We start from the raw sequence: 13,705 nt of genomic DNA, 5'->3' as shown, positions 1-13,705 counted from the left end.
ATTCAGAGCCAGGGAGATTCATGCTGGAATAAATTGTAGATTAATTGATTGAAAAATTAGAATTTTTACTTCTTCTTTTGGTTTTGAGCTCTTGTTTGGACAAAAACAAGTTAGCATTGGGAGAACTGATATTTCATTGATGTGGTATAGTTAATAGATTTATTGAAATTGAAATTAGAGATTTATTGTCTTTACTAAAGGAGGTAATTGTTCTCAGGATACGTCCACCACGCTGAGTCATTTCCGTTTTAAAATGCATCTTGACAGGTGAAAGTAAAGACCTTTGGACACTGTGTAAACACCCATGGTCGCTCCCTGACGGGTTCTTATCAGCCTTGAGGTGATGAATACAACGTCCTGAAAATGACAAGTGTTTTAGGCCGACCTTGTTGTTTTTTAGCCTCTAGTAAAATGTGGTGTAGACAGTCAGCTCACACGCGACCAGGGTACCTGATGGCACAGGTGTGTGGACAGAGCTCATTTATATGATATGAAGCAAAAGTCTTTTTTGTTTGAATATGTTGTTTTAAAATGAAAAGGTAGCAGTGTGGACGTAGCCTCAGAGTTGGACAGGAACCAGTCATTAGCATCTTGGCCCATTGCCATAATTCCTATAGTTTTAGGAGTAGGTTCGTTACCTTTAATTGTCGGTGCAAGCTGTTTTTAGAACAGCGGAGCAGAGCCGCGAGCTGCTCAGAGCTACGCTACGGAGGCTCTGTTATTATCTCATAGCGTGGTGAATGTGCAGGTCACAACTTGCCCACTAGTGTGTTTTGGAGTTATTGGATTGTGTATTTGATGAATTTGATGAGGGAAACCAAGAAATCCCATTAGCCTCCGTAGCGTAGCTCTGAGCAGCTCGCGGCTCTGCTCCGCCGTTCTAAAAATAGCTTGCATCGACAATTAAAGGTAACAAACCTACTCCTAAAACTATAGGGATTATGGCAATGGGCCAATTTGCCAAAATGTTGAACTATCCCTTTAAATAAACTATGAGTTTCAGTATTTCATTGGGGTTCTGTTGTTCAGGATCAAAGGGTTTGGGTTTAACTTTCAGTTCTTTTGACAAGTTCTCTCAGACAAGTGAAGTCTAGTTTTTTGCGGACCTAAACCTTTTAACTACAGACTGTGACCTGACCTCAGAGCAGCCAGGAAAGATGTGCTGAATAATCTCCTGTCTGATGACGGACCACGCCGCCTGTCCAGCCTCTCGTTAGTCTCCGGCCATCTGTTGATGCGCGGCCCCTCTCCACACCTCCGCCGCTCGCAGTTTGTACCCTCAGCTCGATCCGCGCGGGTGTTAATCAGGACGGATAACGAGCCACTTCAGGTCGCCGCGGTCCAGATGTATTCAATCATAACAACGCCGACTTGTTTTTCCTCGGCTTACTCGCTCCTCGGTTCAGGTAAAGACTCTCTCGCTCTGCAGCTCCGAGTTAGAGACAAACATTTTTCAGTTTGGCCCTGCAGAGTCAGAATTATTGAGTTTTATCTCAATCATTAATTGTTTGGAGGAGTACACGGAAACTTGGACCTGCGGGCCTACTGTGTCAAGTCGCGGCTTTCATGCAGCTCGGCAGTCTGAAAAATGCCTCTAAGCACACAATCATGAAGCAATTCTGAGTGCGGGTGACCTGTGACCCCGTGAATCTTTCAGTGACTGTGGCATTGTGAGCTGAATTCGCTGCTGTTCGCCGCGTTGAATGCATAGCACCTTGTTTAAATGCTGTTCTCGCACAGGGAGGGGGGGATTATTTTCTACAATATCCTTTCGCTTCAGATATTAGTGGCATCTCTCCTCTCTGCTCTGACCCCGCCGCAATCAGTCATTTTAAGCTACATGCTCTTTCTGTGTACACTCTCTTGTTCTTAATGTGTCTTTTCCCCTTGGAGGAGGTGGCGGGGTGGTGAAAGATTACAGCGTTTCCCTTTGGCGCTTTGAGATGGAAGAAAGAAAGAAAGAAAGAAAGAAAGAAAAAAAAGGCAACGTCGCTGAGACAAAGAGGCCGAAATATCAAGGCAGCGGTGAAACATGGCTTCATTTCAGCAGAGGGCGATTCAATGTCTGCTCAAGACTTTCCCTTTAACTCATATGTGCTTTCGATTTTTCAGTCGCAAAAAGAAATTTCATGCCATTTCGACAGCCTGTAATATCTAAAAGGGTTTCGTTTACGAGTAGTTAATGATAATTTCTGGGTTCAGTTCTTGTGTCTGTGGAAATGTTTAATTTGCCACATGAGTGAGAGGAAAGCACAAAGTATCAAGATACTCTAGTCTTCCTTTGAAAAAGGTCTCAAACTTGTTTTGATGGTAAATCAGCGTCGTATTAACTCGCTGCATCATCAACATTGCACACAATTTACAAGGCCAGTGTGAGTTCTCCAGGCTGAGTCGCACAGATGCATATGAGAAATTCATCCAAGCATTTAGTGTTTGTGACAATTCTGCCTAATGGATCTCGGTCCAGTCCGTGCGTCTCTCACCCCTTCCTGCAGCACATAAAAGGACACGTCAATACCAATAAAGCTGCTTTTAATTAAAAGTGTGTTGATGGAAGAAGTAAAATCTTTCAGAAAGCTAAAATCTTTTATTATCAAACACATAATTTCACGCTCGAGAGACCCCTCAACGATAATTTGATGCAGCTCAAACACCCTGTCTGGGCTTCATTGACACTGTGACACATTTCCTCCCTCTAGGGCCCGTTCAAGTGTAATAGCCCTGGACCCTTATCAGTGTGCTGGAACCGTATAAGTCGTCGCTGTGGATGTTGAAAACTAAATTGAAAGTCTGGCTGCAAGGCTGCGGAGAGCTGTGACGGCAGCGGTGCTCTGTGTAAATGCAGCATGACAAAAAGGTGCAGAGATTCTGTCGGCGCTGTTTAGTAACTTAACACCCAGAGGCTCACTCATAAACAGGCGACAAAGAGGACGGCTCAGTCGAGGCCCGGTGGTGCTGTTTGCAGCTTGTTTGCCACTTAGTGAAATAATCTCATGTGTCCTCGCATGTTGCAGGTGCATTTCCATGTGATAAACTCAGAATTTTTTGGGATTTATGCATTAATCTGGACGAGTAAATTCCCATCTGTGCAGAAAATATCAAAGTACTCCAGATTAACTTTGCCACACTGACCTCACAGAGTCAGCTTAAAACATATAAGCATTTTCTAGACTGCACAAAAGATCACCATGTAGATAACCTTAACCCTGAGAGTTACATTTTTAGCTTTATAGTCCTCTTCCAAGGCCATGCTAGAGATTAGAGATGTCTTATCTTTACAAACTAGTACCAAAGTATTTTTTTTTATTGCTCAACATGTGCTGGCTCCTCATTGGCTCGTGTTTCCTCAGAGGGCGAGTGTTTGTTTTACAGAGCTGCATTGTTTTACCTCACCTTCAGCAGTAACCCACAGTGCGTGCCAGGAGCCTAACAGGTGGTGCATCTGTTGCTTTAAATGAGGAACAATTATACTATTGTTTGTTCTCATGCTTTACTTATATGGAAAAAAGTTTATTTGAAGCAGATGCTTACAGGGTCGTAGCTAATTATCATCCTGCATTTGTCCAGTGAACACAACAAGGAGGTGTTTTCATCTACAAACTGATGAGAGGTGAAGCTTTAGGGCCTATAGGTGCAGTATAATATGGAATAACTCACCTATAGGTTTGGTTTAATTATGTTGTCCTTGGGTCTTTGGGAATGACTTTATGAAGAGATATGTACTTTCCCTGGAGCTCTTTTCCCTTTAGAACAGATCACGGATGTTTACACTTGTGTTATTCAGTCAGTGTACAGTCCTTGAGCTTGGGCAGCAGCCAAAACCTGCTTCTCTCTGCTTCTGCTTCTGCGGTCACTGAGAATCCAAACATGCACCTCCACTGAACTCCTCTGAATAACACAGCAAACATGTCGTCCTTGAATAACTATAAGCATGATGGTGGGAGTGCAGTGGGTTTTAACTTGAACATAGGGTCAGTAAAAGTGAGTTTGTCCTGTGCAAAGATTTGGCAGCTGAATGGAGGAATCTATTATTGATGCATTAACTTCATTAAGGTCCTGGACCGACTCTCTACATAGTTGATACAGTCTCGTCTACAAGTCGACTGATAGTGGAGTGTTTTTTTCTTCTTTTTACTGGTGAAATAACAAAACAAGACGATGGTGGATTGTCCAACTTGATAATGGTAGAGCAGGAAAAAGACTTTAGCCCAAACTTTCATTTACCTGTTTATTTATTTAAACTGAAAGATTGTTGAGCTTGAAGTTCCCCAATGACCTTCGACTAGATGTTGAGTACTGTAGACAGATAAAATACCAGTTATCCAAATGACATTAAATAAAACAAACTACAAGCAATTAAAATAAATACAAACAGAAATTTGAAGGTCAGAGATTATGAATCTGAAGTGGTACCAACAAATTAATAAAAAAAAAGAAAAGAAAAGAAGCTTTGTATTTAACTATTAATGGATTAATCAGGTTTAGAAAGTTAGAAATAAACACCATAGAAAATGCAAAAACAGTATAATTCAACAGAAGCATCTAAAGCAGCATCAGAGGAGCTACCGTTATGTTATTTGGAAAGTGAATTACCCCGTATCCTTCGGTGACAGCTGTAAGGTGAAACAACATTTTTGGATCTCTGCTTATTTACATGCATTCTCTATTTTTATGGAGGTGTAGCCGCCGTTCAGCAAACACAGTGTTTTGGAGGAGCAGGAGAACCAGACTACATAATATCCCCGGGACTATACGACAATCAAGTTTGAGAGCGGTGCTTGGAAAAGAGAATAGTGTATTATCCAGGGAGAGAACCGAGATGGAAAAGATGTGATTCGGCGGCGAGGGAGTGACATGATGAAAATTCTCTTGCCTTTTACAAAAGATGGTGTGTGCAGCTTCAAGTTTGATTGGAGTTGGAAGGTCATTTCGTCATCGCCGAGGGTTGAGACCGATGACTGATGACCAGCAGTCATTTGTGGGGAAAGTGTAGTGATTAGACTCGTATCTACGGCTGCTCTGTGGCCTGGACTTATAGGAGGTTACGGTTCCCCTCGCCGCTTCGTAGCCATCGGAGGGTGTATTCAAGAGAATGATAGGGGAGAAACTGGGGAGGCCGAAGACAGAAAGAAACTGCAGCGTTTTGGGTCACTTGTAGGGCACGGAGGGAGAGTTTTATAAAGCGTGGGAGTAGCAATCGTCCAAACTAGGTGGAAACTAAAGCTTCAACAAAAAAATGGTGTCAGATTTGACACATTCAGATGTCCTTGCAAGAATTTCTGCCTCCAGGTACTCATTGATTCAGGGACTCATCCATATTGACTGAGAGGCCATCTAGAGGGCAGGACTTTCCTGGGGGGGAAAGAGAGCAGCTTAGTCTCGCCAGGAGTGTTTGTAACAGGAAGAATGTCCAACTTGAAACGCGTACAGGTTTCAAGAGGAAGGAAAAAGTGGAACATTTAAAGGAATAGTTCACCAAAGGGTTAGGGTTAGGGTTGTTTCAAGTAAACTCTGGACTATATCCCTTCAGGACACTTTTAACTTATTTTTATTATAATGTTTTAATTACCCCTGTACTGACTTATGCACTTAATTCACTTTATGTCTCATATTTATTTATTTTCTTGGTTTGAGATGCCAGACTTTGTTTTGTACTATCCATGGTCAATGTTCTGACTGTGATGGGAACTTTTCAATAAAGTTTTGAAAAAAAAAAATCCCTTCAGGACACTTGGATTGCAGTGGATGAGCAGTGTGGAGGAATATTAGGCTAAATGTTTTTTGGGTAGTTTTATGGACGTTTTTGTGTCGGGCGCTATTAATCTCATATAAAGTTTTCGTTGGACTACGAACCGGCCTCCCGGGAATAAAAAACTATTAGTATTCATCAGCATGAGGGTGAGTCACTAATGACTGAATTTCATTTTTTGGTGAACTATTCCTTTAAAGGCTAAGGATCAAGCTGATGTGTGACCGTGAGGAAGGAAAAAAAAAAACCCATCTTGGGCAGATGTAAAGATCTTTTGGTGAGTAAGCATGGCTGAAACTGTTCAGAGACGGCGGAGACGAGGCCTCCGTCACAGCCAGAAGACACAGGGACAGTGAAATGCAGAGTGGTGCCAATTTGCAAAACTCTTCAAGCAAAAGAGGTAAAAATCAGAGGCTGCACAGTCTGCACAGCGTTCTCATATATAGATATAATGTTAAAGTGGAGAGAGATTGCTGAATCCACGGAGCGTACTTCACACTAAATGGGTAGAAGTTGAGACAATTGAGACAACTGCTTGACACTGTCAGAGTCTGAGCACGTCAGCAGAGGACATGGGGGAAAAAAGAAGAAGAAATACAACAAAAAAAAAGTACATTTTGCATTGCATGGGTTTTGACTTGTCCTGACCAGTCCTCAGGGGGACAGATATGTCATGTTTCCTTACAGTGACTGACAGGTGTGGTGTGTGTCCTTGCAGCTTGCGGTCATTATTCTTGGCAGGAGAGCGATGTGATGTGGAGACGCTGGAATGGGCAAAGAGGAGCTTTGGGGTTCCCGTCCTGGACCACTGGTGGCAGACCGGTAGGACAGATTCTTTTTGACTTTCAAAGGACAGAAATCAGAGTCACAGAGGCCATGATCTATTTTCTTGTTGATTGTGTGTATTTAAAGCTACACTGGGAGGGGGAGGGGGATCATACAAAATGGATGCACCTGTCCGACTGGATTTCATATGTTTTCCCTCTGAGCTGAAAATGATTGCTTGTTGGACAGGAAGTAACAAATCAAAACAGAAACTGAGACACAAGCTGTGTTCCTGCCTCGCCTGCAAAAAGCACAGCGTCCAGTTCATGGCCTCAGTGTCTCCGGATCTCTGTAAAATTGTTCTAACATTTATCCGCCAACCATATCATACGCGTGAAGCCGCATAGTTCTGTTTTAATTATGTCAGTTTAGTAGGTTGAGAAGCACTTCACCCTCAAACTTTAGGGATTAAGGTCTTATGATATAGATAGGGAGAAAGCATTTCAAGGACCTCAAGTGCTTTATTATCCCGAACTGTATGTGATGTTTTAATTTAACTTGATCTTTAAGACGCAGTCTCGTCTTAAGCTTATCAGCGCGAGAAGACTACAAATGTGGTCTTTGCTGCTCTTTATTAGCCCGCTGACATTAACTTGGCCTTGAGAAGAGGCATAACTCCAGAAAATCCCTATTCCCCAAAAGGCAGTTGTCATTATGGAGCACATTTTATCATACTCCCCACTTTGATTAATCCCTTCTGTGTTTTTCTATTGTGGACCAAGGGATTAGTCTGCAATACAAAAACCGCTGGAGTAATTATGACGTTATAAAGACCCCCTCGGTTCCAATTTCCAAGCGTCTCTGGGAGCCGATCGCCACGCAGAGTGACGTGTCATCGTTTCAGACAGGTGTGCAGACAGATCTCTTTGGCGAAAAGACATTATTCCCTTTGATTTAATACGTCAAAACAGGCCAATCTGAAGGGGTCAAAAAGAGAATCACGGCTGAACGACCGCACCGTCGGGTGGGGAGAGCATCCCTTCAACTGGCCACAGTCCTGGGCAGCACAAGGGATTTGATTGGCGTTACCTTTCATTGGGTTGACTAATGTTTAATTGACTTTGCAGCCATGTGGAGCACTGAGTGACTGCGATGTGAGGACTAAGTTGCTTAGTGCTTCGTGAAGAGATAAAAGGAAAGAAAACAATCACGGGTACCTTGTCCATCAGCTCCGCAGTGGAAGTGGAAATTGCTTCCCCACTGAGGCATGCTTTAAATCTGACTGTTTGATGAAGAGTCATTAACGTCTTATTCCAAACTTTGTCTGGCAGAGTCCAAACACGCAAAAGCCAGGATTACCCACCCGTGTGTGATAATGACGATTTTTCACTTCAACACAATTATAGTATTTTGCGATTATTCAGTCTCACTCTTCTGTCTGCTTCTTAAAAATTCCATTAACAGAGTCGATATCTCAATACCACGTTGTACCAGGGCTCCTCAGATTAATATCATTGCTCACAAAGGCTGAGGCATGACGTTGTGCTCTTTAAAGGGATAGTTCAACATTTTGGCAAATTGGCCCATTGCCATAATCCCTATAGTCTTAGCAGTAGGTTCGTCACCTTTAATTGTCGGTGCAAGCAATTTTTAGAACGGTGGAGCAGTGTGGTGAGCTGCTCAGAGCTACGCTACGGAGGCTAATGGGATTTCTTGGTTTCCCTCATCAAACTCATCAAATACACAATCCAACAACTCCAAAGTTTTCGAGGTAAAAACAGAGACTGCTTGCTGAAAAACTGTCCCTGAAGGCAACACGCATCAGCGGTTTTGCATGAATTTACTTCACTACTTACTTTACTAGAAACAACTCTGTCTCGTAACGTTCCATCATTATCTCATAGCGTGGTGAATGTGCAGGTCACAACTTGTCCATCAGAGCGTTTTGGAGTTGTTGGATTGTGTATTTGATTTGAGGGAAACCAAGAAATCCCATTAGCCTCCGTAGCGTAGCTCTGACCAGCTCACCGCTCGGCTCGGCAGTTCTAAAAATAGCTTGCACCGACAATTAAAGGTAACGAACCTACTGCAATGACTATAGGGATTATTGCAATGGACCAATTTGCCAAAATGTTGAACTATCCCTTTAACTCACAGGCCTGTGGTTGTATATGACAAGTGAGGGGGGGGAGTTTGCAGTTGTTGTCCAGAAACTCCCTTTCCTCACCTCGCAGTGGAACGACTATACAACACGACTGTTGTGGGTCTGAATGATAAGGAATGTGATTGGAGTTTTGGGCTCCCTGCTTTGTTTCTCAGCCCTTGGTTTGTAATGGTTCTTGAATGGTTAAGACCCTATTAGCCTTTTGGATTGGAGGCTTTAGTCCAGGCGCTGTGCCATCGTGCTAATGTTGTGCCACCTCCCCCTCTCAGTTTGATTGCTGCCCTCCCCGAGTGCTATAGTGAGTAATGATGAATGTGCCGGGGACGGCGATAGAGCACAATTGGCTGTCTCTTTGTTTTGTAATGTCCCGCCTGCGCAAACGGAGGATCAATGCCGAACAAGACGACATCTCTGTGTTAAATATGGAATCGATATTGTTGTCAGGCCGTTGGAAATCCATCGACCTTGAGTTTGTACGGGGAACACACTCTGATCTGAGCGCAGATTAGCCCACTTGGCTGATTGGTCTGTCCGGGCTCAGACGGGGACGGGGAGTGCGAACAGCTCGATATTGCAATATTTCAGAAGTGTGATTAATCAATGCGCTCTCTTGAGTTTGAATTGCTGATCCGACCGCGGGCTTATCACACACATGCTGATTTACAGTTCAAAAACCAAGACCTTACGAAAAAAGGCTGCCCCCTCGCTTCAGCCGTTTGTTTTATGGCGGTGAACTTGGCCGTAGTTAGTCATGGGAGACAGCTGCCTGCCGAGATGAGCCAATAGATGTGGTCTTTGTGAAGCCAGATCATCTCGTTTGGAGAAGAGCCGCAGGTTTAGTGTCCATCCATCCAGCCTCTGAATTGGGACACAGCAGCTCCGTATACTGTGGGTTTACGCTCGGCGGTCGGCTTAACGTGAAAATCAATTTGTCGAAGTTCAATCACGGCAGGGCGATTTCTCCCTCGCTCACACATACACAGTGTCTTTTGTTGCGTAAAGGCTTTTTAAAGAGCGTTTACTGTTTGCATGAGCAGTGTGGGAGTGGAAAAGGTTTAGAAGGAGCAGCCGCAGCTCAGAGGTAAACACAAGATTATGACATCTGCAAGCCTTTCTCTGCTGCTGCTGTGTGATGTAGTTGTTTACACTGTTATGTCTTAACACATCCCGTCGCTGTGTACCTGTAACTTCGGCTTAGACTGTGTGGGACGGGCGGCACAGGTGGTTTTCTCAGATGCACCGAGCCGAGGTGTTGATTTGCAGCTTTCTCTCTGTGGTCTCAGTGTTGTGTGAGATCGCATTTAATTCGACTTGAACACCCGGGACATTTTAGCACAGTTCGGTTTGGCTCTCACTTCCTTTTCGCTCCTTCACAGATACACACACCAAACGAAATCCTGACACACTTTGTGGCTGCCCGAGTCAGGTGATTTATTGAGTTTGGAGAAAAACCTCTGGCGCCCTCTTGATTTCTGTCTAGATGTGTAAATCCCATTGGATTCTTCACCCCCTGCTAAACTCAATAACTGGCAGCTGGCGGCCAGGGCTGCAATCCAAATGTGTTCTCCACTTTTTCACGGTAGAGTGGGTCACTCCACTTCTCACTAGCTTTCTCTTTGTGTGTCGGAGGCAGTTTGACTTGCAATACGTGGGTGAAAGAGACGGGTGTGGGGGGGGGGGGGATATGCTGTGCCATGTTATACATATTCATTAAAACGACCACGGCTTGTAATTTCGTTCTGAAGTTACAGAAGAAACCAAGCAAATTTTCACAGTTTGTTCTTCGTGTGCTCACCTGCTTTTTTTCCCAGCAGCACATTCATATTGTTGCAGCGGTCACAGTCTGTTGGAGGTATTTTATCTTTTTAACACCCAATTTCTCGGAAGAGGCTAAAACCAACAATTAATTTATCACACTTCCAGGTGTTTGCCATAGCCTTATGTAATTTATGCATGTGTGCATAGAACCTGTGGTATAAAAATATCCCTTCATTCTTTCAACATCAGCTCAAATTCACTGTTCGATTTAGTTTCATCCTGGGAAAATTGCTGATAATAAAAATCAAAAGGTCGGCCTTTTTATGAAGCGTTCTGCTCGAGGTGGCTCCTTTATCACTTACTGCTGCAGTGACAAATCCGTGGGTGTCTTCCAAAAAGTAATGCATTTGAATTTGTCCATCTTTTCATACTGACAGACAGGTATCATATGCCAGTAAAAAAAAACAAGTGTACACAGTAGAAAAGGTGTGTGTATGTGTGTGTATAGTTTCCCCCAGCCTGCACTGAGTTCCTGACTCACCCTGCTGGGAGTGTCGGGCTGCACCGCTCGACCGTCTCTTTGAAGACAGAACATCGATCAAGCAACTTTTAGCAACGTCTGTGCCTTGACAACTCTCCTTCATCTTCTCCTCCTTACAAAAGAGAAGCAACCTGGTCATTGAGAAGCAGTTTAGCATTCAAGGCTCGTTTGCTCCACAACCGGCATCACCGGGAGGAGAGACGGACTCCTCCTTGAGAAGCTCATTATAGTCAAAACACCTAAAAAGCAAAGTTTGTTTGCTTCTCCCGGCTTCCTGTTACCAAGAAAGTCATTTTTCAAACTTGTGACATTGTCTATGTAAGTCACTCTCTGGCTCTTGCATGCAGTTTTTACCCATAAATATTGATAGAGCTGTCTGTCCACTTATACAGCAGAGCTTTGCTTTTTCCTGCACCTGCAAAATAGATCACCAGTGCAGTTGTTCATTAATATTTCCAGCTGTGTGTGTGTGTGTGTGTGTGTGTGTGTTATCCTGCAATGTTATATTCAGTAGCTGAAAGCTGTAATCGATGGTTAGAAAAACAGCCACCATGAGCAATGATAGGAAGAGTGCTCCATGAGGGTGGCACGCCAGAATTTATAAAGTAGTATAATATGAATTTGAGAACCGGTTTAGCAATATATTTGAAAACGTTTTTAAGTCCTATGTAGTTTAAAGGTATTTCGATGTGTAGTTTGATTATAAAGCAGCTCTAGGTTCAGTATTAATATTGTAACCAGCAATCAAAGCCTCAGTTTCATACAACGTGTATTAAGAAACTGAACCGTAAAACAAGCTGTCCGGACTTCCTGCAACTTTGTGATGTCACAACAAAGCAGTCACTTCCCTCGGCCATTCCCCAAGCACCCCCCACCAGGAACCAACGTCCCACCTTGCAGGATCTGATTTCTCTGACCTGAAATCTCTTATGTCTGTATTAAATATAGCCAATCAGAGGGGAGACTCATAGCCTCCTCTCTTCTGATTGGCTCCAACCACCTGTTGTTATGGCTCTAGAGAGAAGCCCGAGAGAGGAGACGTCAAACTAAGATGTGATATTTTTGGTCCTTAAAACAACAAATATTTCTTTTCATGGATCAGCACTTCAAAGTAAAACAGGAGTGTAGTGGATTTTCTTTTTTCATGTGATTGATTGCCTTTGTTGTGGTGAACAATTGTTGAAACTTCAGTTTTTGGTTAAGGGTAACCTTGGGAGTGAATACCTAGAGGAAGTTAGAAAGTCATATTACAAATGTTTGAGGAAGATGAAAACATTACTCAAGGTTATTTATGAAAACTATGAATGTTTTATTGTCGGGGTGAAAAAAGGATCCTTGGAGATGTAGCATTGTACATCAAGGTTGCTCCTTTTGTCTTTAACACCTCTGAGTAGGTGAGGTTTTTTAATTTCAGTTAAGTGGAGCAAATGTAACACATTAATAATGAATAAAATTAAATATTGGCCACTGCATTTGACTTTTTAATGACACTCTTAACAAGCCCAGCTCCAGACGCCTCACTCTGACAGATTTTTAAAGTTTGTCCTCCAGCTGCTCTGTAAAAAAGCTGCTGTATCATCACTGAAGAATTCTTTATTTATCAAACACAGCATGTTTTATTATTTCTTTTCCTCCCAAGCTCCCGTTGAAAAATGCATTAACTCGTTCATTATCTTTGACATCATCCCCCTACAGTGGAAACAGTTCATTGCCAGGCAGATAGCACCGCAAAGATTAAAAACATCTTGGGGTTTTGGTTCACATCCGTCCCCCCGAGGCTTCTCTTACCTTGCAGACAGCTGTGTATCACTGCTGATTGGTAAACAGTGGCATCACACAAACAGGAGCCTGCAGCGCTCTCTCCTTCTTAGTGGCGCTCTCGTTAGATCTGCACAAGAGGGGCCTGGTTGGAAAAAGACTGAAGGAGTTTCACGAAGAGAGGCGGCGGCGGCGGCGGCGGCAGAGAGGGGGGTCAGAAGTTGAAACATATCTCAGGTCCTTAGTTTAGAAACTGTATTTCAAGGCGGCTGAATCTCTGTGGAATATATATCCAAACAAATATTTAGCATCACAACAGGGCTTCTGGTTTTTGGCATCTCCCTGAGCAGCAGCAGGATTTTGAGCACCAACGTACTGGGCCCTAGTTACTGTAGCATTTCCATTTCAAGAAAGAGTGACTCAGTCGACTGTGCCCCAGGATTGCTACTGCAACATCATTCAAAGTGCCAAACAAAAGTAGAAGTTGGCGAAGTTGGCGAAGTTGGCGAGGATTCACTCTACGGGGAGGTGAGGAAGAAGCCAATGATGGCAGCCAAGCTAATATTTTAAAAAACTTTATTTTTTGAGTGGACTTATCTTCCACGAATACCAGAAGTTGTAACATCCAACCAAGAAATAAAAGAAGCAGTTCCTACTTTTACCAAGAAGCTAACTGAAAACCACATTTCTTCACTTGCTAGCTTCAAAATAAAGTCCATGAGCCAAATGGATGAACTGGAAAATGAACAACAGAAGTTAAATCTGAGGCTAATTGGTACCTGAAGTTTTGGGTCTGGAGGCAATAGCATCACAGCAGCTGGAGTTTCATTTCATTTGTCAAATACATTTTCTATTATCAATCGAGTGCAGTGTCAAACTTGCACATTGTTTTTTTTGTGGTTGCAAGCTCACGGATGAGAATCAAACTAATTTAAACCAGTTAAGCTTGTGATTAGTTTTCACTCTGGAG

The 13,705-nt window shown here is 43.1% G+C and overlaps 1 protein-coding gene across 1 annotated transcript in view; it reads left to right on the top strand.

The window, feature by feature from the left end:
* Positions 1 to 13,705, top strand: part of acss3 (acyl-CoA synthetase short chain family member 3) — a 40,112-nt gene that overhangs the window by 9,533 nt on the left and 16,874 nt on the right. The window contains exon 9 of the mRNA XM_083999271.1: positions 6,468 to 6,571. Within this exon, the coding sequence (XP_083855397.1) occupies positions 6,468 to 6,571 (104 nt within the window). The remainder of the gene's footprint in view (positions 1 to 6,467; positions 6,572 to 13,705) is intronic.

This window comes from Trachurus trachurus (assembly GCF_905171665.1).
Source record: "Trachurus trachurus genome assembly, chromosome: 23".
Lineage (NCBI taxonomy): Eukaryota > Metazoa > Chordata > Actinopteri > Carangiformes > Carangidae > Trachurus > Trachurus trachurus.
This window is presented reverse-complemented; position numbering and strand designations above follow the sequence as displayed.